This window comes from Ovis canadensis, chromosome 24 (genome assembly GCF_042477335.2).
Source record: "Ovis canadensis isolate MfBH-ARS-UI-01 breed Bighorn chromosome 24, ARS-UI_OviCan_v2, whole genome shotgun sequence".
NCBI classification, from domain to species: domain Eukaryota; kingdom Metazoa; phylum Chordata; class Mammalia; order Artiodactyla; family Bovidae; genus Ovis; species Ovis canadensis.
Genome location: NC_091268.1, coordinates 36319755 through 36344951, shown reverse-complemented (window position 1 = coordinate 36344951; position 25197 = coordinate 36319755). Strand labels below are relative to the sequence as shown.

The window sequence follows — 25197 nt, the reverse complement described above, 5'->3', positions numbered from 1 at the left end:
AGCCTTCTTTGTTGATATATGACTACTGGAAAACTCATAGCATTGACTGTACAGACCTTTGTCGGTAAAGTAATGTCTCTGTTTTTTAATATGCTGTTTGTCATAGTTTTTCTTCTTTTAATTTCATGGCTGCAGTCACCATTTGCAGTGTCTTTGGAGCCAAAGAAAATCAAGTCTATCACTGTTTCCATTGTTTCCACATCTGTTTGCCATGAAGTGATGATGGGTGCCATGATCTTAGTTTTTGAATGTTGAGTTTTAAGCCAGCTTTTTCACTGTGCTCTTTCACTTTCATCAAGAGGCTCCTCAGTTCCTCTTCAGTTCAGTTCAGTCGCTCAGTCGTGTCCGACTCTTTGCGACCCCATGAATTGCAGCACGCCAGGCCTTCCTGTCCATCACCAACTCCCAGAGTTCACTCAGACTCAATGTCCATCGAGTCAGTGATGCCATCCAGCCATCTCATCCTCAGTCGTCCCCTTCTCCTCCTGCCCCCAGTCCCTCCCAGCATCAGAGTCTTTTCCAATGAGTCAACTCTTCGCATGAGGTGGCCAAAGTACTGGAGTTTCAGCTTTAGCATCATTCCTTCCAAAGACAACCCAGGGTTGACCTCCTTCAGAATGGACTGCTTGGATTTCCTTGCAGTCCAAGGACTCTCAAGAGTCTTCTCCAACACCACAGTTCAAAAGCATCAATTCTTCGGCGCTCTGCCTTCTTCACAGTCCAACTATCACATGCATACATGACCACAGGAAAAACCATAGCCTTGACTAGATGGACCTTAGTCGGCAAAGTAATGTCTCTGCTCTTGAATATGCTATCTAGGTTGGTCATAACTTTTCTTCCAAGGAGTAAGCGTCTTTTAATTTCATGGCTGCAGTCACCATCTGCAGTGATTCTGGAGCCCCAAAAAATAAAGTCTGACACTGTTTCCATTGTTTCCCCATCTATTTGCCATGAAGTGATGGGACTGGATGCCATGATCTTCGTTTTCTGAATGTTGAGCTTTAAGCCAACTTTTTCACTCTCCTCTTTCACTTTCATCAAGAGGCTTTTTAGCTCCTCTTCACTTTCTGCCATAAGGGTGGTATCATCTGTGTATCTGGGTTATTGATACTTCTCCCTGCAATCTTGATTCCAGCTTGTGCCTCATCCAGCCTGGCATCTTGCATGATGTACTCTGCATAGAAGTTAAATAAACAAGGTGACAGTATATAGCCTTGACGTACTCCTTTCCCAATTTGGAACAGGTCCATTGTTCCATGTCCAGTTCTAACTGTTGCTTCTTGACCTGCATACACATTTGGCAGGAGATAAGTAAGGTGGTCTGGTATTCCCAGCTCTTTAAGAATTTTCCAGTTTGTTGTGATCCACACAGTCAAAGGTTTTAGTGTTGTCGATGAAACATAAGTAGATGTTTTTCTGGAATTCTCTTGCTTTTTCTATGATCCAGTAGATGTTGGCAATTTGATCTCTGGTTCCTCTGCCTTTTCTAAATCCAGCTTGAACATCTATCTGAAAGTTCTTGGTTCACATACTGTTGAAGCCTCGCTTGGAGAATTTTGAGCATTATTTTGCTAGTGTGTGAAATGAGTGCAATTGTGTGGTAGTTTGAACATTCTTTGGCATTGCCTTTGTTTGGGATTGGAATGAAAACTGACCTTTTCCAGTCCTGTGGCCACTGCTAAGTTTTCCAAATTTGCTGGCATATTGAGTGCAGCACTTTCACAGCATCATCTTTTAGGATTTGAGGTAGCTCAGCTGGAATTACATCACCTCCACTAGCTTGTTCGTAGTGATACTTTCTAAGGCCCACTTGACTTCACATTCCAGAATGTCTGGCTCTAGGTGTGTGATCACACCATCGTGAGTATCTGGGTCATGAAGCTCTTTTTTGTACAGTTCTTCTGTGTATTTTTGCCACCTCTTCTTAATATCTTCTGCTTCTGTTAGGTCCCTACCGTTTCTGTCCTTTATCGGGCTCATCTTTGCATGATATGTTCCCTTGGTATCTCTAATTTTCTTGAAGAGATCTCTAGTCTTTCCCATTCTGTTGTTTTCCTCTATTTCTTTGCATTGATCTGAGGAAGGCTTTCTTATCTCTCCTTGCTATTCTTTGGAACTCTGCATTCAGATGGGTTTATCTTTCCTTTGCTCCTTTGCTTTTTGCTTCTCTTCTTTTCTCAGCCATTTGTAAGGCCTCCTCAGACAGCCATTTTTCTTTTCTTAATTTCTTTTTCTTGGGGATGGTCTTGATCACTGTCTCCTGTACAGTGTCACAAACCTCTGTCCATAATTCATCAGGCACTCTATCCATCAGATCTAGTCCCTTAAATCTATTACTCACTTCCACTATATAATCATAAGGGATTTGATTTAGTTTGTACCTGAATGGTCTAGTGGTTTTCCCTGCTTTTTTCAATTTAAGTCTGAATTTGGCAATAAAGAGTTCATGATCTGAGCCTCAGTCAGCTCCCAGTCTTGTTTTTTCTGACCGTATAGAGCTTCTCCATCTTCAACTGCAAAGAATATAATCAATCTGATTTTGGTATTGACCATCTGGTGATGTCCATGTGTAGAGTCTTCTCTTGTGTTGTTGGAAGAGGGTGTTTGCTATGACCAGTATGTTCTCTCGGCAAAACTCTTGTTAGCCTTTGCCCTGATTCATTTTGTACTCCAAGAGCAAACTTGTCTATTTGCATTCCAGTCCCCTGTGATTAAAAGGACATTTTTTTTTGGTGTCCTAGAAGGTCTTGTAGGGCTTCATAGAACCATTCAACTTCAGCTTCTTCAGCATTACTGATCAGGGCATAGACTTGGATTACTGTGATATTGAATGGCTTGCCTTGGGAACGGACAGAGATGGTTCTGTTGCGTTTGAGACTGCACCCAAATACTGCATTTTAGACTCTTGTTCACTGTGAGGGCTTCTCCATTTCTTCTAAGGGATTCTTGCCCATGGTGGTAGACATAACTTCTTGGCTAAGTGCTGGGAATTCAGAGATGAAGAACACTTGGTGTGTTTCAGCCTCACCATCTGATGGAGAGGAATGGGAGAGCATGTGCTAAATGTATAAGAGGTGAGAGGCTGGTGAGGTCAGAGGACTGAGGCCTGAGGGGTACAATTGGGCACAGGAGAGCAGTCCCTGTGGAAGGGGTAGGATCTTTCCAGGGGCACCAGGGAGGGGAGAGCATTTCAGATCACAGCAGCCTGTGAGCAAGACATGCAAGGGCCTGAAGCATGCTGTGTGGGCTGAGCTGGGGGTGGTTGGCATGGGAACAGGAATGTCTGTAAGCCTATAGGGGCTCCAGTGATGGAGGGCCCTGGGTACCATGCCAGGCATGTTGAGTTTTATCTTGTGGGACACTGGCAGGTCTTTGGGAAAAAGATAAAATCAGATTTGCATTTAGAAAAGATCATTCCAGTAACCCTCAAGGACAGATTAAATGAAGCAAGGAAGGGATGGCTACTGTGGTCCAGGCAAGAAACAGTGAAGACTTGAAAGTAAGGCAGTGGCAGGGACAGGCCACAGTTCCATAGAAAAAGATCCGACCAGAATGACCTGTGGGCATAAGAGACAGGGAAAACTGACTTGACCTTAATGGCAGAGGCAGATAGCTGCTTGTGTCAGCTCTGGTTGCTGAGGAGGATCCTGTCCCCAGCATTTGTTTGCAGATTCAGGCATTTCTTGATGAAGTCATGGGATTTGTTTTTGAAGAAGTAAGTACCTAAAAGCTTCTGTGTCCAAAGTTATGCTTTTCATAAGAAATCACGGTGAAGGAGGGGTTGGGGAATTAGGCATGACTGAGATGTACAACAATGTCTAGTCTCTTGGCCCCACAGGTTCGTATAATCCTTTACACATATAAATGTGTGAGCCAAGTAGTGAAGCTGGGCTCAGGAGGAATGGAGCGAAGGTTTTCAGCGTCCATCAAGGGAGGTCATCTTCAATAGAGACAGAGAGTCTACTCCCCAAGCCACGCTAGAGGTTGATCATCCCTTAGAACCTCCCCGCAGGCTTTGTTCCTTCTCAGGAAAGCGCCAACTTCCCTCAATATGTCTGTCTGAACTGCAGAGTAAGCTTTTTGGTGCTGATGAGCACAAGCAGTGCAGAAGCCCAGTGTGTATGAGAGCGTGAGTCCCGTGGGTAGAGTTGTGCAGGGAGCTCCAGGGACGAGCTGTCCCACTGCCAAGTCCAGTGCCTCTGTGACCATTGGCCTGGTGGCTCCCTTGGCTTTGACCGTTCCAAAGAGATGCTCACAGAGCTCATGTGTAGAAAGTGCACAGTGTTCCGGATTGCAGTGAACTGACAGCTGCCCTGAGGCTGGGCGTCATATTAGGACGATGGCATATTCTGTTAGAGCGTGTTAAAACAGGAAATGAAAACGTCTGGTGTTCATTGTGCACCTGACGTCCACCTCCCTCCCGAAGGATGAATAGCATCTGTGTGCCTCATGAGGAGGTCCTGGGATTCAGGGAGGAGCGTGAATGCTCCAGGAAGGAAGTTCCATACACGTGGCTCAGGACATAATGGCCATCGCTTTCATTACAGGATTTTGTCCACCGCTGGGAAGTATCTCTCTGACTCCTTCAGCCCTCGGAGCCTGACCGGTTTTCAAGATAGCATCTTGACAGACAAGAAGAGCTCTGCCAAGAACCCATGGCAAGAATATAATTACCTCCAGAAAGATAGCCCTGCTGAATATGGCAGTTTAATGGAAATACTTTATACCCTCAAGGTATGAGACCAGACTGATGGCATTCTTGCGCTCTTGAAAGCTTTTCCCTTGTCACTCACCCTTTCCCTAACCCGGCTGCTCTGCCCCCTGTGTGTGGGCCCTGAGCTGTGGCAAAGCCTGCTCCTGCGTCTCTGTCTCAGTTTTGTTGGGGTTTTAAGAAGCCGAGCAACTAAACCGGAGTCGAACCAACTGAAGCACAGTTGTAGGAGTCAGATTAACAAAGCTTTATTACTGAAAGATAGGTTGGAAAATGCAGCTCTAGGTCTGTAGCCAAATGAGCTTGCCATTCTTCCCCCAGAGTTAACTTGTCAGCAGGGTGGGCTGAGCTGGACAGCCCTGGACTCCCACACAGGGACAGAACCTGGGAAGGTGGCCCCCAGCCCCTCAGCCAGGGGAGGAGCAAGGGTAGAGAGAAGCCAAGCACGAACACCCTTCCTCCAGTGCAAGCTTCTCCATGTGGCAGCACAAGGACGGTTAGATTTGTTTGTCTGCAATAAAACTGACCTTGACTTTGAGCTTTGGGCCCTCTTGGGTTCCAGGGGCAGAGCAACCTCCTGACAAATGGAATGAGCCATAGGCTCCCTGAGAATGACCCGAGGTTCTTAGCGGTCCATGGCATCCTTTCCAGAAACTTCCTTCCCACCACCCCCAGTCTGATTTGAATCTCAGTCTCTTGGTGATAAGTAGAGGAGATAGTACTGTTCCCAGAGCACCAAATTCAATCTGAAATTGTCTGCTTGGGCCTCACCCTCTGGAGGTGAGCGCACAATGGCCCTCAGGATGTGTCTGAGGCTTCAGCGTTGCCCTCGCAAGGGTCTCCCCCACCCCTCTGCACCTTCACCTACCACCTGGCTGCGTTTGAGCTTGGCAAACACTTCTCGGAGCCATTCTGCAAGCTCGCTCATCCATGCTCTGCGATTAGGTTAAAGCAACTCCATTTATCTTTATTGCTGATCTGATTTATGCCTGTTTGTCGTAATCGGTTCACTAATAATAGCAAAACGAAGGTTACATTTTCCACCTCTGTATTTTCTCAGGCTATTTGGAATACCTTGGGACTCACACGGTGGGGTGCATGCTCTGGTGTACGGCCGAGAGTTATTGACCTCCCTGTGAATCAGGGCTCTGCCTGTCACTCTTGTTTCTACTTGACACATCTCAATTTTTTTTCCTTTCTTCTGTATCCTTGAGGGACAGTCACAGGTTAATTTTTCGTAAACTGTCACTCCATGAGCTGATATTAGTTTAAGTGCATCAGAATCACCTGGGAAAGTGAATACAATACCCAGACTTGGTGGTTCAAGCAGATCCTGGGTGTCTGTGACTCAGCGTGTCCCCATGGGGTCCCGAGCACAGCCAGGATCAGAAACCATCAGTGTCGAGAACCCTCTTGCTGCTTTCCTTTCAGTGGCTTTTCAAAACGTTTAGCTCATCCCTTGGTTGCATTCAGGGCCTAACAACCTGCCTTCTGCATTTTCTTGTCATAGGAAAAAGGGTCGAGTAACCACCACCTGCTGTCCACGTCGCGATCGGCTCTGACTCGGCTTAACCAGCAGGCCCACCAGCTGGCTTTCGATTCGGTCTTCCTGCGCATCAAACAGCAGCTGCTCCTCATTCCCAAGATGGATGTGAGTTTCCCACCAGTCAGCCAATGCGCCCCCTCACCCCCTGTGCTGGACCTATCATCCCTTTCCCGAGCCTTAGGAGGGGCCCGCTTTGATGCTCCTGGGCTAGAAGCCTCACTGCAGAGTCACTGTTCCCTTATAATTCATTGTTTAGCATGACTGTCTTGTGTATATATATATATACATATGTATGTATACATATACATATATATATACACATATGTATGTATACATATACATATATATACACACATATGTATGTATACATATACATACATATATATATATATATATATTTTTTTTTTTTTTTCTGTTCCCAAACAATTTATTCTTCTTAAGGGTTATATAACAGATCATCACTAACCCCTGCCAAGGGGCTGTCTCATCTTAATAGTGGTCACTGTGATGCTGTGGTTTCAGATTGTTTTTTGGGATTATTCCTCTTGCTTGATTAACTTTCACCATTTGGAGAAGCTTACCTGTGGCCTCTCAGGGGGAAGCAAGGGAGCTTATGTGCCACTGGATAGGCTAGGGCTACTCAGAGGAGCTAGCTGTCTGATGAGGTCGAGCTGTTCTCCTGCCAGATGTTTGTGGAGACTTGGTTCTGGAACTTGACCCAGGAGAGTGCCTTACCGGGTGTGGTCTGGTGTTTTTGAGGGGAGTTTGAAGGGTAATGCTCTTTTCTATCTTTGATACTCTTGCTGTTTGGTTATTCTTGGAATGCCTTGCTCCCTTTTCTCTTCTCTGCTTGTCCTTATTGCTTTTCAAGGAATTGCACCCCCCAAGTCCTCTGTTTTCTCTACTGGCTCTTGACTTTCTCTGGGTCCAGATCTCAGGTTTCCTTTCAGATTTCTGAGACAGTCCCCTGATTAATTTTTCTTACGGACTTCTCAAGTCTATTTGGATTTGGCTTTTTATCATTCTTTGTTCTCTTTTTGGAAATTAGGATTTTTTTAAAAGATAATTTTGCGGGGGGACTTCCCTGATGGCTAAGACTCCTCACTCCCTTTGCAAGGGGCCCGGGTTTGATGCCTGGTGAGGGAATTAGATCCCACATGCTGCACCTCAGACCTGGCACAGCCAAAATAAGTAATGGATGAAAGAAAGAGAGAAAGATAATTTTGGGGGGAAGGACCCATTTATGGGCTTTTGCTCACCAGTAGGTCCTTTGCTTTCTGCTGCCCCCTGGAAAATATACTAGATCGGGAGCTGAGGGCCGCTCTCTCATCCACTGTACGATTTGGTCAAGTCGTGTGCAAAATGCCATGAGGTCTTCTCTAACCAGATCTTATGTTGCAACCATGGGTGGGTGGTGTGGTGGCTATTGCTGTCACATCCTAGCAGAAGCGATGTCACCATAGCTACACCCAGACAGCCATCTGTGGTCTTGCTGGGTCACGTGGCTGAGGCTGTTAGAGCATCTCCTTATCCTTAAAATGGGGATACAGTGATGGTCATCATATGAATATGTGAAGATTAAGTGAGGTTTCGTATATGATAGAATTTAGCACAATCCCAGCCCAGAGTAGTTGCTGAATAAGTAGTGGTTTTCTTTTTTTCTGTGATTATTAGTTTTTAAGAGTAATGATAGTTTTTAAACATAAAAATTACTCATTTTTCAGAAATTCAAACAATACAGGAAAGTACAAGGAATAAAAGCAGTAAGCCCCTTCAAGGTACCTCCATCCAGAAATCATCAAGCCAGATATATCTTCCTGTCCATTCACATGCTGAGGGCTGGGTGGGCATTGGTAAATAGATAGTCCTCAGGAAGAAATGGAATTGTACTACTTATGCTGATTTTTAAAAAAATCAAATGTGTGCAACATAGATTTTATTTGACTTTAGAAAACAAATGAACCAAAGGAATGGTTGAACTTGAGATAATAGTTTCTTCACCATGAAAGGTATCAGTTCCCAGAAGATCTTCGCAAGATCAAGAAAGAAAGATTATAAAAATTCCTGATAGATGGAGTCACTGTTTTTGTTAGTCACGTTTCCATTTTAGATAGATACTAGCATTGATTCCAGAGAAGGCAATTGCACCCCACTCCAGTACTCTTGCCTGGAAAATCCCATGGGTGGAGGAGCCTGGTAGGCTGCAGTCCATGGGGTCGCTAGGAGTTGGACACAACTGAGCGACTTCACTTTCACCTTTCACTTGCATGCATTGGAGGAGGAAATGGCAACCCACTCCAGTGTTCTTGCCTGGAGAATCCCAGGGACGGGGGAGCCTGGTGGGCTGCCACCTATGGGGTCGCACAGAGTTGGGACACGACTGAAGTGACTTAGCAGCAGCAGCAGCAGCGTTGATTCACCTGCCCTTAAAGCCGATGGGATTAGCATTCCTTCCGTCTCTCATCTCCCTTCCCCAGCCTCCCAGGTTTGGTTGTTTTTATCATTTTTATTTTGTCAGAGGTTGAAAATCTCAGCCTCCTGTTCTGAAACCTCAGTTCTGCCAGTTATTTCGTCGTCTTCGCCATTGAGCTGGGCTTGGTGCCTCCACTGTCCTTTCCCCTCTACTTCTGTGATCCACGCTCACTGCTCTGCCCCGTCCTCGGTTGCCTGATCTCACCTGCTCATTCAGGCCTCACCGCAAGGGCTCGGGCGCTGGGAATGGACGCGGGCAGCTCTGGAGATTAGGGGGAATTCTCCCAGTGCGCCCGTGCGAAAGCACACAATACAAAGGCAAACACTTTTGGCCTCAAGGATTTGAAAATGAAACCCTGCTCATTAAATGTTTGTTTTTAATGTTTGCTGGTAAATTGTGTTGCCCTTGTCCATTACAAGAATATAAACCAACACCATATTCCCTTTCAAGATAGGCTGTTGAAGTTTACTTATGTTACCTGGTGACAGATGGTTAGAAAAATCCCTGTGAAGGAAATTTTGAGTTGAAAAATAATCTGCACCATTTCCTTGTTGACCTCTTCAGGTCCACCCCCTCTGCCCACCGTTTCAGGCCCTCCCACATCACCCTTACCCCCAAGTACTTTTCCACTCTGGCTCTTCTTCCCCTCCACCCTCATCTTAGCCACCCCCTCCTCTGTGAAGCCCTCCCAGGGCCTGCAGCCCACGGTGCTTGTGCTTTGCATGCTGTGCCCTTTCCCCACGACTCAGCCCTGGCCCCTGGCTGCCCCCTCTCTGCCTGCCCTGGCCTTCACCACCTCTGCTCCCTCGCTGAGCCCCTCTTTGCCAAGACTCTACCACCAGGTTGCATGGTTGCTTCTTTCTAGATCCGTCTCCATCTGTTTCCATGGCCACTGCCCTGGTTTGGGTTCTCGTCGTCTCTGAATTGTTCCTTGAGCCTCTCCACCCGCAGTCCTTCTGAGAATTGCTGCATCCGTCTTCATAAAGCACCGCTCTGATTTTTGTCTCTGCACATTCAGATCCCTTCCCTGGCTCCTCACAGTCAATATGATAGTCTATTTTTAAAACTTTTTATTATGGGAAAATTTCCTACATATATGCAAGAATAGAGGGAAGAGTGTAATAAACTGTGCATCTTCATCACCCTGCTTTGACACTGATCAACTCTTGGCTGTCCTGGGTCATATATACCCCCTTATCTAAAATAAGAGCTCTAGGGGCTTCCCTGGTGTCACAGTGGATAGGAATCCACCTGCCAGTGCAGGGGACACGGGTTTGATCCCTGGTCCGGGAAGATCCCACATGCCACAGGGCGATGAAGCCTGTGCGCCACAACTGCTGAGCCCGTGCTCTAGACCCTGTGCTCCGCACCAAGAGAAACCACCTCAGTGAGAAGCCTGCACTCCACAACACAGAGTAGCCCCTGCTTGCCACAGCCGGAGAAAGCAAAGTAACAAGGACCCAGCGTAGCCAAAAATAAATAAATAGAACTCTCAAAATAATCACAGTACCATAAGCACCCCTAAAAGGAAAATTAAAAATGATTCCTTAATGTCATCAATTAACGTTCAAATTCCCGATTGTCTTATAAATGTCATGATTTGAATCAGGATCCAGACTAGCTCTGCACATTGGTGGGTATGTCTTTTATATCTCTTTTGAGACGTAACAGGTTACCTTCCCATCTTTCTCTCTCCCTCCCTTCCTCCTTCCCTGCCTCTTTCTCTTTTCTCTCTCTCTCGTTACCCCTTTTCTTAGCCTGGTGTTCACACTGTGCATTCTCTTTCCAGCCTTTCCTCTCTGCACCTCATGCGTCCTCTGGCCAGCCCCTTCTGTAGCCACCTTGAGCTCCTGTTCCTCTGTACTCTTATTGTATAAAATCGACATCCACCGCTGAGAGCTCCTGAAGTGGAAGCCTCTGTGTGTGTGTGTGTGTGTGTGTGTGTGTGTGTGTGTGTGTGTGTGTATAGGGGTAGCGGTTGGGGGTCTAGGCTAGGAATGTGTCAGGGGGTCTCGGTTCCCTAGGGAGAGCAAGAACCATTTCTTTGTCTCTCCCTTCAAAGCCTGGCACAGGACAAGCACTCAGTGTGTATGTCTGATCCTTGTGTCCCTCCCTGTGAGGGGGGAGTTAATTGAAAAAAAGGTAGGATATTTTGAAATGAAAGGATTCCCTCAGAAAAGAACAAGAAGTTTAGAAAACTGTAGGGGCAGGGCTGGGGAAGAAAAGACTTTGTTTAGAGCAGGCAAATTAAGAGTTGAGTTGGTGCTCAAGAGTGTGGGGAGGAGGGCTGCAGCTTGGCCTGGGCTGGGAGCCCAGGGGCGGACATGGTCACACCATTCCCGGAAAGCTACTTAGAGGATCAAGCAACCAGATCGGTCTCAGGTGGCTGCAGAGAGCAGCTACCATGTGACCTCAGGAGTCCCTCCAGGAGTCCAGCCAGCAAGGGCCTTGCTTTCCAGGCTGGCTCTAGGGTGGCTTGGGTAAGAATTAAGAAACTAGACTTCTGTGTGAAGGTGTGCCGGGCTGACCTCTGTAACCATGTGTGTACCGGTAACTGGCCTGACTCTATAGAGGAGCCCAGGAAGGCTCCACAGTGATGTCGTGGTTCCACTAAAGTGCCAAAAGGAGACATGTCAGTGCTGCAGGTCTCCAGAAGGGCGTTCAGGAGAGGACAGAGGGGCTGCCGGTGGGGTCTGGAGCATCCTTCTCATCCCTTTCCCACTGAGTTCTGAGTCAGCTGAGACCTAGATCCAGGAAGCAGGTGGATCAAAAGCAGCAGTTTTACCTTAGTGGCAGCAGTGTTGGTGAACATGGTTTGGATATTCCTGTAACTGGACAGGGCTTCTGACTCAGATATGGTCTCTGGAGAGGATTTTAGAGGGGAGTCCTGGTCTCTACAGAGTGCAGGCTGACGACCCCAGAGTTAGTGAGGCTACCTGTGCCCGGCAGAGAAACCCAGAACAAGAATAACCAGCTCTTTCTCTCACCTTCCAAGAAAGGCGAACAGAGAGTGTCGGTTCCCATTGAATAGTTGAGTTGAGAAGGCGGGACTTCCTGCTTTGTAGATTTTTATGGATCAGAAAGGATGCAGAGAGAAAGACAGGATTGCCTCCTCTGTGGCGGGCTTCCCCGTGATGACTGGAGGAAGAGAAACCCCTGCTCTACCACGTGGCGATGACGCCAGAGGCCGGCTCTGAGCAGAGGCAGCGCCTGCGGCGGGTGCCGCGTTCTTCGTGTGCTTTCCCGTGCTGCCTGGGCGCTGGGACCCTGACTGCTTCCTCTCCTTCCTCCTTTAGAGCTGGAACACTGCTGGCATTGGAGAAACCCTGACCGATGACCTGCCCACCTTCAGTCTCACCCCGCTCGAGTACATCAGCAATGTAAGAGCCTCTGCACACTTCGCTCTGTGCTGATCACAGCGTCTGAGACCACTTCTTGTCTGACCCTTCCAGGTGCAGTGGTCCTGGCCGCCCCAGTGCTGTCTGGACCTGTGCTTTGGGACAGTCTCCATCCATAGCCAGGAGTTTAAGGAAATGCAGCTGACTTCCTTAAGTCAGCTGATGAAACACATGTGGATTTTGGAGCCTAACACATTCCTGCCCCTGCCCCATCCCTCTCAATGTGAGATGTAGCCAAAACCTGAGGGCTTCAAAGTGTGAGTCCAGTAGGACAGGGGTCCCCAACCTTTAGGATCTAGTGCTTAATGATCTGAGGTAGAGCTGATGTAATAATAATAGGAGTAAAGTACACAATAAATGTAATGCACCTGAATTATCCCCAAACCCCAGCCATGGAAAAGTTGTCTTCCATGAAACTGGTCCCTGGATCAAAGATGTGGGGGACCATTGCAGTAGGAGATTCAGAACTTGGGAAGATGGGAAGCATGGTGGTCAGATTCTTCATGACTTTTCAGAAGAACAGTGTATCGTAGTTCTGAGTTCAAATCCAAAGAAACATGTTGTGAGCACCTACCTTATACCAGGCCTGTGTGCTCATGTTTAATTTCATAGCAGCAGGTACATCTCTTCCCTGGTGGCTCAGACGGTGAAGAATCTGCCTGCAGTATGGAAGACCTGGGTTTGATCCCTTGGTTGGGAAGATCCCCTGGAGGACGGAATGGCTACCCACTCCAGTATTCTTGCTTGGAGAATTCCATGGACACAGGAGCCTGTCCATGGGGTTGCAAAGAGTCGGACACAACTGAGCGACTTAATACTTTGACTTTCAAGTAAATCTCTACAAGAATTTTAGTTATACAGGCTTAATGTTAACAAAGAGCAGAGTGAGCCTTGCAGGGGTACAGGTGCACCTCAAGGCCTTTGCCCCTTCACCTTTCACCCTTGGGAGCTGATTGTCTCCCAAACATCTGCACGTGGCCTCTCCTTTCATTGCCCTTCCTGCAGTCCAGCTCCGTTGTTTTTTTTTTCAATAGTTAAATCTGAAAAAGTTTTATTTTTTTAAAATTTTTTAATTGAAGTATACACCAGTTGCTTTTTTTTTTTTCATTTCATATATGATATTACACGTTTCAATGCCATTCTCCCAAATCATCCCATCCTCTCCCTCTCCCACAGAGTCCAAAAGACTGTTTTATATATCTGTGTCTCTTTTGCTGTCTCGCATACAGGTACTAACGCATATGTATGGAATTTAGAAAGATGGTAACGATAACCCTGTATGCAACACAGTTCCGTTGTTTTTAAATGTCAGCGAACCTAAGAAATACCATCCGGGAGCAGCAGATCCCAGTCATGTCTTCCCCACACTCTGGGAGAATTCTGTGATTTTTTCAGGGGTGATTTTGAGGTGGGTGATCTCTGCCATGAGCATTCACTTTAGGACCCACCCTTTTGTAAGTCATGACTACTGAAAAGATGGGAAAGAATTTTAAAAGTAAACACGGCACAGTTAGAGGAAGCCTGTGTGATCGCACTGGTGAGTAGCAAAGGGAATGACCTTCCACACTCTTCACTGAGCAGTGTCATTGTGCACAAGGCAGTTGTTTTCCTGTTTTCAGGGCAGTTATCCTGGACTGAGGGAGCCAAAAAATGTGAGCAGTCTTTACAGCCAACGAGAAGACTCTCATTTTTAGGACTGAGATTTGTGTGGCAGTGGTGGTTTAGCTGCTAAGTCATGTCTGACTTTTGCGACCCCATGGACGGTAGCCTGCCAGGCTCCTCTGTCTGTGGGATTCTCCGGGCAAGAATACTGGAGTGGGTTGCCATTTCCTTCTCCAGACTTGTGTGTTGCACTGTAAATTGATTCCAGAAATGATGTTGCTTTCCAGAAGGGACTCGGAAGGTTTTCAGATTGACTTTTTAAAAATCATGTAGCTATCCTTTTTGGTCCTGCTGGATCTTTGTTGCTGTGCTTGGGCTTTCTCTAGACGCAGTGGCTTCTCCTGTGGTGGAGCACAGGCTCTGGGGTGTGAGGGCTTCAGTAGTTGAGGAGCACAGGGTGAGGTGCCCTGAGGCATGTGGGATCTTCCCAGACTGGGGATCAAACCAGTGTTGCCCTGCATTGGCCGGCAGATTCTTAACCACCAGACCACCAGGGAAGTCCTAGGCCAAGGTTTATCTTCACAACAACTTAGCGAGCCGGTTGGTGGCAGCCACGTTTTCACATCAGCAGCAGCGAGGCTCTGGGGGATGGGAGTGGGGCGGGGAAGCCATTTATCCGGCGGCCGCTCTCTTAGGATGCCAGGATGCTGTATGTGTGTCTCACACAGGATTAATTTCATCCTTGCCACAGCCCTTTGAAGTAAGTGTGAGATCACCCTCATTTCAGAGATGATGAAACCAAGGCCCCGGCTGGTAAAGTAAGGTGCCCAACGTCACACAGTGGGAGAGCCAGAACTCAAACCCTGGTCCTCCGGCCAGAGAGGGTTTCATGTTTCCTGAGTCACTGTGCTTACCTGGACAGGATATTGGCGAGTATTTATTGAACATGTGAGAACAGTAGACAGACCTCTAGAGGTCTGATGAGAAACATCTTTTCCCACATTGAATTCTAAAAAATAAATGTAGAACTCCCAAGAGAAACCTGGTGTCATGGAATCTCTCTAGGAATCACAGTGATCCCCACAATCTGAGGCCCATTAATTGAAGTTCGAGGTGTCAGATGGTTGAAAATTTGTACCTGACACTTTGCCTTGTTGGTGGGTGCCCTCACCCACACAGAACTGTGTGAGCATTATGAGGGGATGAAACAGAACGTCCTTGGAAAAAATGAAACAGCATAGATGCAAGGCATAATGGTGACGATTCTTTATTTCAAGTAAAACTGGCTACAGGTGAAAGAGGTACCAAATACAAGAATACACCTGTGATCTCTGCACATAGTAGGTATTCAGGAAGTACTGGCTGAGTGGAACTGAAACGAAGAAATTCTAACCCCAAAAGTCAGCATCCTTCTCTTCCTCCAGCCTTGGGGGAAAATGATGATTTTGTTGCCATTTCAAGTTGTAATGTACAGTGGTTGTGGTTATTAGCAAGGTATGGGACCACTTGTCTAGTTTGAATGAAAGATTGTGGTAAGTAAATGAAAGGAAAAGGTGCTGGTTTCATTTATTTTACCATCTGTGTATGGACCTCTTTAAAAGGACACCAAAATAACAATTTCTTATTCGCACAATGGGCTGCATTAAATATTTGGAAATGAAGGCGTTAATCTGGGCTGGTAGCTCTTGGGAGTCTGCCTTAACTTCTGGACACCTGCCACAGTATGAGCGTATGTAAGGCCAGACTGAGAAGATCTTTCTCAGATAGTCCTGGGACGTTAGCTGGCAGAATCAGTATCAACTCTTAAGTGGGAATGAATGTATAGAATCAATATGAAGACAAAAAAAAAAGCAACAGGCTCCAGTGCTTTTTTAAGAAAATATATATCACATTGTCATAACCTGAAAATCAATTTCATTTTGGAACGAAACATATCTTATGCGTACCTTTACTTTGTACTAAACAATTGTGAGTTGTAATAGAAATAGGTGTCTAAAATGTATCCATGATGACACACACATGACTAACCCTGAGTTACTTTATGGCTCATCTCTAATGTCTTGTAACCCTACCTTTGCGATTCCTCACCAACCAAGAAGGTTTTCTAGAGTTTGTATTATGAAAACACACAATTTCCCCTCCAAATTAACTTATAAACTGCTTTTTTTTCCCCCTCCCCCAACAGAATTTCTTCCTTCACCCGTTTCAGTAACCTGGAAGGAAGAGACGCAGATCCAAATCCAGAAGACACGATTGAAATTCTTGCTTGACCATGCACTTGTTGACATTAGCATCTTACCGGTTTTTTTCATCCATGAACAATAATAATAACATATTTACACAAGCGCTTTAAGTTTTACAAAGCACTCTGGTAATCCATTACTCATTTGAGGTAGAGCTCACATTGAATGCATTCCAGAAATATTGAGGCCATTAGTGAGAAGGATGAAATCTATGGTCTACATGCAGACTGGCAGTGCTCTTATTTTTCAGACGTTGCCTAACCCATATTACCACACACTGGGCAGATCAGGCCTGGGGCTGCCAGCAGGTCTCGCGCAGTTTCGTCTGCCCACCGTTGGCCTTCACATGAACGCCCTGCATGCAGTCGCTACACGCATGCGTCAGCGCCGGGCTGACCGCGCTCTCTTTTGTTTCAGATCGGGCAGTATATCATGTCCCTCCCCCTGAACCTGGAGCCGTTTGTGACTCAGGAGGACTCAGCCTTAGAGCTGGCCTTGCATGCCGGGAAGCTGCCATTTCCTCCTGAGCAAGGTGAGAGAGACGTGCGGGACAGGGAGCAGCGGGCTGGGATGTGATCGCAGGCTCCTCGCAGGCTCCTCGCAGCCTCACCTGCATCACACACATGTCCTCCACACTCCCAATGAAATAGGTGTCAGAGTGCGCAGGAGTGACTGGGACAGATTGGGGTTCTCTTATTGTACCTGCCGAGGGACTTCTGCAGGACGGAGTGGGTAAGGGAAGGCTCACTGTGCAGGGTGTCCCTGGGTGAACCCCACCAGTGCCCTCAGTGGGAAGGTGTGGGAAGGTGGTGGCAGGTGGGCCTGGGCTCATAGGCGTTCACCGATGACAGAAGGGAGCTCACGGGGCGAGGCGTTTGCTAGATGCACTCTCTCTGCTCCCCCTCTCTGTGGGCCACGAGCGGAGTAAAGTGGACCCTTGTAAGAACAGTTCTTGTCAGAACAAAAATAAACTCTCCAGCACAGAGGTTTGCATTTCCTGTCCAGTTGCCTCTGACTGCAGCAAGCTCCCAACTCCCCAAGGCTCCTGGGTCTATAAACTGACAAGGTAAAAATACAACACATGAACACGTTTCCTTTTCCTCATTATCTTGGCCTGACAGATTTGAACAGGGGCCACGTACTCTCTGAACAAAAAATCGTCTTATCTCTAAATTGGGCACGATAGGCCTCCCTCTTTAAGGCTGAACAGACAGAAAAAAAGAATCACTTGGTGTATAAAGGATTCAGCAGCTCAAGAAAAGGCACCACACTGAAAATAAAATCACATTGAAAGATTATAAATTAAGGGTTGCTAAAAGGGATTTCATACAGATTAAAAAAATACAGATTAAAAAAAAAGATGACTGCATCACTGTTAGGAGAAGTTGAATCAAATCGGAAGATAATAACTAGGACTAAATGATTCTTTATGTGGGTAACAGGTGGATTCCATAGTGGACCTGTAGTAGCCAGGTACCCTAGTGTGTCCAGTAGCGCAGCACCAATGTATATATAAAGAAGAAGCGGATAGACGTGTAATGGTAAAACTACATGAGTACTGAGAAAACCCCATACCTCTCATTTAGGCTTTCACACAAAGATTAATGAGAAAAGAGAAATTGTTCCGAACAATCAGTGCATTTGACTGAATCAATACATCAAGCTTTTTATCCCACAGGGAATCAGGATTGTTGTCAAATTTCCACAAACTGTTTGTAAAAGTAATACAAATAAAATCTGTAAGTTTCATAGGATTCTAAATATTGATGATACTCATATAATTTTTTGGCTACGCCACCTGACATATCTCAGTTCCCTGACCAGGCTCCTTGCAGTGGAAACGTGGCGTCTTAACCATTGGACCGCCAGGGAAGTCCCTGATACTCATATAATTTTTGAAAAAAAGAATAATTCTGTTTAAAACTCAGATTTAAAATGTGAAACCTGCTAAGCTAATCTATGAGTGAGTATTAATCTTAGGGATAAGGAAGAGAAGACTTTGAAATGAAAGAAATTGTAAAAAATATAAATGGTAAGCTGGAAAAAATAGCAACATATATGATAGATGATGGTTAATATCCTCATTTTATAAAAGTTCTTATGAATCAGTAAGGAAAAAGTGAACACCCACAGAAAAATAAGTAAATAACCTGAAGGCATTCAAATAAGCTAAAACATATAAAGAAATGTTTAACCTCAGTAATTCTCAAAGAGCTGCAATGAAAGTGACATAGTTCATTTTTTATAACATCAAATTGACTGCATTTCTATCCATATATTTTAAGCGTTTATTTAATAGTTGGCAAGGTGGAGGAAAACAGTTTAAATTGTACAGTTTGAATTCCTGAAGGACTATTTGACTTAAGGTCAAAGGCCTTAGAAATGTGTATACCTTTTAGATCAGGAATTCTGCTATGTAAGTGTGCTAATAAAATAATCACGAGTATAACGCTATGAATGTGTGTCCCAGCATTGTTTATAAAAGCAAAGCATCAGAAAAAAAAATAAATGTGAAACTGTAGAAATTTTGATTAGAAATTTTTTGGTATATCCATATAACTAAATGCTATACAATCATTAACACATTCAGTTCAGTTCAGTCTCTCAGTTGTGTCCAACTCTTTGCAACCCCATGGACTGTAGCATGCCAGGCTTTTCTGTCCATCACCAACTCCCGGAGCTTGCTCAAACTCATGTCCATTGAGTCAGTGATGCCATCCAACCATCTCATCCTCTGTCGTCTGCTTCTCCTCCTGCCTTCCATCTTTCCCAGCGTCAGGGTCTTTTCCAGTGAGTCAGTTCTTTGAATCAGGTGGCCAAAGTATTGGAACTTCAGCTTCAGCATCAGTCCTTCCAATGAATATTCAGGACTGATTTCCTTTAGGATTGACTGATCTCCTTGGAGTCCAAGAGAGTCTCAAGAGTCTTCTCCAACACCACAGTTTAAAGCATCAATTCTTTGGCTCTCAGCTTTCTTTATGATCCAACGCTCACATCCATCCATGACTACTGGAAAAACCATAGCTTGGGCCATATGGACCTTTGTCGGCAAAGTAATGTCTCTGCTTTTTAATATGCTGTCTAGGTTGGTCATAGCTTTTCTTCCAAGGAGCAAGTGTCTTTTAATTTCATGGCTGCAGTCACCATCTGCAGTGATTTTGGAGCCCCCCAAAAATAATCTGTCACTGTTTCCATTGTTTCCCCATCTATTTGCCATGAAGTGATGGGACCGGATGCCATGATCTTAGTTATCTGAATGTTGAGCTTTAAGCCAGCTTGTTCACTCTCCTCTTTCACTTTCATCAAGAAGCTCTTCAGTTCCTCTTCTCTTTCTGCCATAAGGATGGTGTCATCTGCGTATCTGAGGTTATTGATATTTCTCCCAGCAATCTTGATTCCAGCTTGTGCTTCATCCAGTCTGGCATTTCGCATGATGTACTCTGCATATAAGTTAAATAAACAGTGACAGTATACAGCCTTGACGTACTCCTTTCCTGATTTGGAACTAGTCTGTTGTTCCATGTCCAGTTCTAACTGTTGCTTCTTGAGCTACACACAGATGTCTCAGGAAGCAGGTAAGGTGGTCTGGTATTGCCATCTCTCTAAGAATTTTCCATAGTTTGTTGTGATCCGCACAGTCAAAGGCTTTGGCATAGTCAATAAAGCAGAAGTAGGTGTTTTTCTGGAGCTCTCTTGCTTTTTCAGTGATCCAACAGATGTTGGCAATTTGATCTCTGGTTCCTCTGCCTTTTCTAAATCCAGCTTGAACATCTGGAAGTTCTTAGTTCACGTACTGCTGAAGCCTCACTGGGAGAATTTTCAGCATAACTTTGCTAGTGTGTGAGATGAGTGCAATTGTGCAGTATTTGAATAGTCTTTGACATTGCCTTTCTTTGGGACTGGAATGAAAACTGACCTTTTCCAGTCCTGTGGCCACTGCTGAGTTTTCCAAGTTTGCTGGCATATTGAGTGCAGCACTTCACAGTGTCATCTTTCAGGATTTGAAACAGCTCAGCTGGAATTTGTCTCCTCCACTAGTTTTGTTCGTAGTGATGCTTCCTAAGGCCCACTTGACTTCACATTCCAGAATGTCTGGCCTAGGTGAGTGATCACACCATCATGGTTATCTGAGTCATGAAGATCTTCTTTGTATAGTTCTTCTGTGTATTTTTGCCACCTCTTCTTAATATCTTCTGCATCTGTTAGGTCCCTACGCTTTGTCATTTATTGTGCCCATCTTTGCATGAAAAGTTCCCTTGCTATCTCTGATTTTCTTGAAGAGATCTCTAGTCTTTCCCATTCTACTGTCTTCCTCTATTTCTTTGCACTGATCACTAAGGAAGGCTTTCTTATCTCTCCTTGCTATTCTTTGGAGCTCTGCATTCAGATGGGTATATCTTTCCTTTTCTACTTTGCCTTTCACTTCTTTTCTTTTCTCAGCTATTTGTAAGGCCTCCTCAGACAACCATTTTGCCTTTTTGCTTTTCTTTTTATTGGGGGTGGTCTTGATCACTGCCTCCTGTATAAGGTCATGAACCTCTGTCCATAGTTCTTCAGGCACTCTATCAGATCCCTTGAATCTATTTGTCACTTCCACTGTATAATCATAAGTGATTTGATTTAGGTCATACCTGAATGGTCTAGTGGTCTTCCCTACTTTCTTCAATTTAAGTCTGAATTTGGCAATAAGGAGTTCATGATCTGAGTCACTCAATATGCCAGCAAATTTGGAAAACTCAGCAGTGGCCAAAGGATTGGAAAAGGTCAGTTTTCATTCCAATCCCAAAGAAAGGCAATGCCAAAGAATGCTCAAACTACTGCACAATTGCACTCATCTCACATGCTAGTAAAGTAATGCTCAAAATTCTCCAAGCCAAGCTTCAGCAATATGTGAACTGTGAACTCCCTGACGTTCAAGCTGGTTTTAGAAAAGGCAGAGGAACCAGAGATCAATTTGCCAACATCCGCTGGATCATGGAAAAAGCAAGAGAGTTCCAGAAAAACATCTATTTCTGCTTTATTGACTATGCCAAAGCCTTTGACTGTGTGGATCACAGTAAACTGTGGAAAATTCTTCAAGAGATGGGAATACCAGACCACCTGACCTGCCTCTTGAGAAATCTGTATGCAGGTCAGGAAGCAACACTCAGAACTGGACATGGAACAACAGACTGGTTCCAAACAGGAAAAGGAGTACGTCAAGGCTGTATATTGTCACCCTGCTTATTTAACTTCTATGCAGAGTACATCATGAGAAACGCTGGACTGGAAGAAGCACAAGCTGGAATCAAGATTGCCGGGAGAAATATCAATAACCTCAGATACGCATATGACACCACCCTTATGGCAGAAAGTGAAGAGGAACTCAAAAGCCTCTTGATGAGAGTGAAAGAGGAGAGCGAAAAAGTTGGCCTAAAGCTCAACATTCAGAAAACAAAGATCATGGCATCTGGTCCCATCACTTCATGGGAAATAGATGGGGAAACAATGGAAACAGTGTCAGCCTTTATTTTTTTGGGCTCCAGAATCACTGCAGATGGTGACTGCAGCCATGAAATTAAAAGATGCTTACTCCTTGGAAGAAAAGTTATGACCAACCTAGATAGCATATTCAAAAGCAGAGACTACTTTGCCGACTAAGGTCCATCTAGTCAAGGCTATGGTTTTTCCAGTGGTCATGTATGGATGTGAGAGTTGGACTGTGAATAAGGCTGAGCGCCAAAGAATTGATGCTTTTGAACTGTGGTGTTGGAGAAGACTCTTGAGAGTCCCTTGGACTGCCAGGAGATCCAAGCAGTCCATTCTGAAGGAGATCAACCCTGGGATTTCTTTGGAAGGAATGATGCTAAAGCTGAAACTCCAGTACTTTGGCCACCTCATGCGAAGAGTTGACTCATTGGAAAAGACTCTGATGCTGGGAGGGCTTGGGGGCAGGAGGAGAAGGGAACGACCGAGGATGAGATGGCTGGATGGCATCATGGACTCGATGGACATGAGTCTGAGTGAACTCCGGGAGATGGTGATGAACAGGGAGGCCTGGCATGCTGCGATTCATGGGGTCACAAGGAGTCGGACACAACTGAGCGACTGAACTGAGCTGAACTAAACTGATCTGAGCCACAGTCAGCTCCCAATCTTGTTTTTGCTGACTGTATAGAGCTTCTCTGTCTTCAACTGCAAAGAATATAATCAATCTGATTTCAGTATTAACCATCTGGTGATGTCCACATGTAGAGTCGTCTCTTGTGTTGTTGGAAAAGGATGTTTGCTATGACCATTTTGTTCTCTTGGCAAAACTGTGTTAGCCTTTGCCCTTCATTTTGTACTCCAAGGCCAAACTTGGCTGTCACTCCAGGTATCTCTTGACTTCCTTCTTTTACATTCCAGTCCCCTGTGATGAAAAGAACATCTTTTTTTGGTGTTAATTCTAGAATGTTTTGTAGGGTTAGCATAAAACCATTCAACTTCAGCTTCTGCATTAGTGGTTGGGGCATAGACTTGGATTACTGTGATATTGAATGGTTTGCTTGGCAATGAACAGAGGTCATTCTGTCATTTTTGAGATTACAAAAATATTTAATGCAGTATACAGTATGAGTCCATTAAAAAAAAAAAAAAACTTCTGTGTATATAAATGCAAGAAGAAAAGACTCGGGGACTTCCCTGGCTATCCAGTGGTTAGGACTCTGCACTTTCACTGCTGAGGATATTGGTTCTATCCCTGGTCGGGGAACTAAGGTCTGTTAAGCTCTATGGTGAGGCCAGAAAAGAAAAGACCGGAGAACACTCACCACCATCAGTCGGTGTGTCCGCTTGGAAAACAGTTTGGCATTTTCTAATAGGAGTGACCGTGTGCATGCCCTCAGCCTGTCAGGTTTACTCCTAGATGTATATCCTAGAACCTCTTCAACAGGCGCCCCCATACATATCTGTGAGGATGTTTGTGGTGACTTGGTAATAGCCACAGACCGGAAGCCACAAACCGAATATCCATCGACAGTCAGTGGACACCTACAGTATGGTGCAGTCATGGAATGGAATAGTTTGCAGTATTAAAGGTGAACAAGCTACATACTGACATGGATGATTCTCACAAACATATTATCGAGCCAGAGAGGTGAGGCAGAATGTGAACAGCCACAGCTCGAAGGCTTGCTGGGGGATGCAGATCATGGCACCTGGGATCCTGCTACATGTGACTGGAGAGGCATGGGGGGATTTCAGGCCCTGGCAGGGGCCTCTGTCTTGAGCATAGAAGTGGTTGCACTGGCGTTGGTTTAATGGTTGTTCTGTAAGACATGTAGTTTTTTTAATATGTTCTACCACATGTATGATCTATCTCATGACTTGTACAAGAAGAGAACCAAAGATTAGACCCTAGGAGTATAAATTGATAAAGGTTGTCTGGAGGGTGATTTCCATCAACAGCTAAAGGACACCCATCCTTTTTGATCCAGCAGCTCTTCTTCTGCATGCCCATCCTAGAGGAATCCATGTTTATGTGCCCACAGAGGTGCATATGAGGCGGTTCATTGGACAGAATTAGAAAACCCAAATGTCTATTACTCAGGGAGTAGATAAATATATTGTGACGTATCCATAATGTTGAAAAATTCTTTTTGATTTTCTTTATGAGAGGTAGAACTATTTGTACCTAGAGATAAGGTCTTCAAAAATACGGATTTTATATATTGTTAAGACAGAAAAGATCTGTTATTGTTAAGACAAAAAAGCAGATACAAAATGATTCATACAGTATTATTTCTGTTTTGAAAATACCCCACCTTGTCTGTTTCTGCATACATGTTTGCATGTAAAAGTATTGAATATAGATCGGGCAGAATATGAACCAAACTCTCTTCCATGGTGGTTTGATGAATTTCTTTAGTATTATGTTCAATTCCTTTCTAATTATCTTTTGTGTATCTACTGTAGGTTTTCGCTTTGTGGTTGACTATTATATGAAGTTCACATATAATAGTCTCACACACACATACTTCAGTATATTTTAAATTGGTAGAAACTTAAACTTGAATGCATTTTGAAAAACGCTACATTTTTACCTTTCCCATCACATTAAGTTTTTTATGTCATATATCTTTTTGAGTATCCCTTGACTAATTTTTTTTAGTTAATTTTACCTCTTTTGTGTTTTAACTTTCATACTAGCTTTCATACTAGCATCTACTGCCTTAACCATATATTTACCTTTTACCAGAGGGATTTTTATTTTCATGTTTTCTTGTTATTAGTTAGTGCCTTTTCTTTTCAGCTTAAAGAAGACCCTTTAATATTTCTTACAAGGCTGATTTAGTAGTGATGAACTCCTTTGACTGTTACTTGTCTTGAAAACTATCTCTCTTTCAGTTCTGAATGATAACCTGAGTGATAGACTGTTCTTGGTTGGAAGTTTTTTTCCTTTCAGTATTTTGAATATAACATGCCAGTCCCCCTGACTTGAAGAGTTTCTGTTGAAATATCAGCTGATTAAAAAAAAAAAAATTAGCTGATCATCTTATGGGGTTTCCTTGCATATAGCAAGGTTTTGTGTTTTCTCCCCCTGTTGCATTTAAGATTCTCTTTGACTTTTGAGATCTCACTTATAAAGTCTGTTGGTGTGGTTCTCTTTGGGTTCATCTTGTTTGGAACTCTGTGTCCTGGATCTTGATTTCTGTTTCCTTCCTCAGGTTAGGGAAGTTTTCAGCCATTAATTCTTCAAATAAATTTTCTGCTCGTTTCTCTCTTCTCCTTCTGGGACCCCTATAATGCAAACGTTATTCTGCTCGATGTTGTCCAATATGTCTCCTAAGTTATCCTCACTTTTTAAAATTCTTGTTTCTCTTTGCTGATCTGTTTGCATGAGTTCCACTCTGTCTTCCAGGTCAGTGATTCATCCTTCTGATTCATCTCGTCTGCTGTTGAACTGATGTATTTTTCAGCTCATATTCTTGAGCTCTATTATTTCTGTTTGATACTTTCTTATATTTTTCTCTCTTTTTGTTGATATTCTCACCATTCATCCATTCTTTGCCCAAGCTGGGTGACCATCTTTACGACCATGAGTTTGAACTCTTTTTCAGGTAGATGACTTATGTCTGTTTCACTAAGGCATTTTGCTCAGGTTCAGCCTCTTTCTTTCATTTGGAAACTATTCGTCTGTTTCTGCATTTTGCTCGACTGTCTGTGTTGGCCTCTGTGTAACAAGTGAAAGAGCCCCCTCT

At 44.6% G+C, this 25197-nt stretch overlaps 1 protein-coding gene across 4 annotated transcripts in view; it reads left to right on the top strand.

Moving 5' to 3' along the window:
* COG7 (component of oligomeric golgi complex 7) overlaps positions 1-25197 on the top strand; it is a 97096-nt gene that overhangs the window by 63903 nt on the left and 7996 nt on the right. For 3 of the 4 annotated variants that reach the window (XR_011252703.1, XR_011252704.1, XM_069570350.1), the window contains exons 12-15: positions 4551-4737; positions 6225-6365; positions 12030-12113; positions 16394-16508. Coding sequence is in view for 2 of the 4 variants with exons in the window: in XM_069570350.1 (XP_069426451.1) it covers positions 4551-4737; positions 6225-6365; positions 12030-12113; positions 16394-16508 (527 nt within the window). In the remaining 2 variants the exon portion in view is untranslated. The remainder of the gene's footprint in view (positions 1-4550; positions 4738-6224; positions 6366-12029; positions 12114-16393; positions 16509-25197) is intronic. The other variant, XM_069570351.1, reaches the window with a different exon arrangement.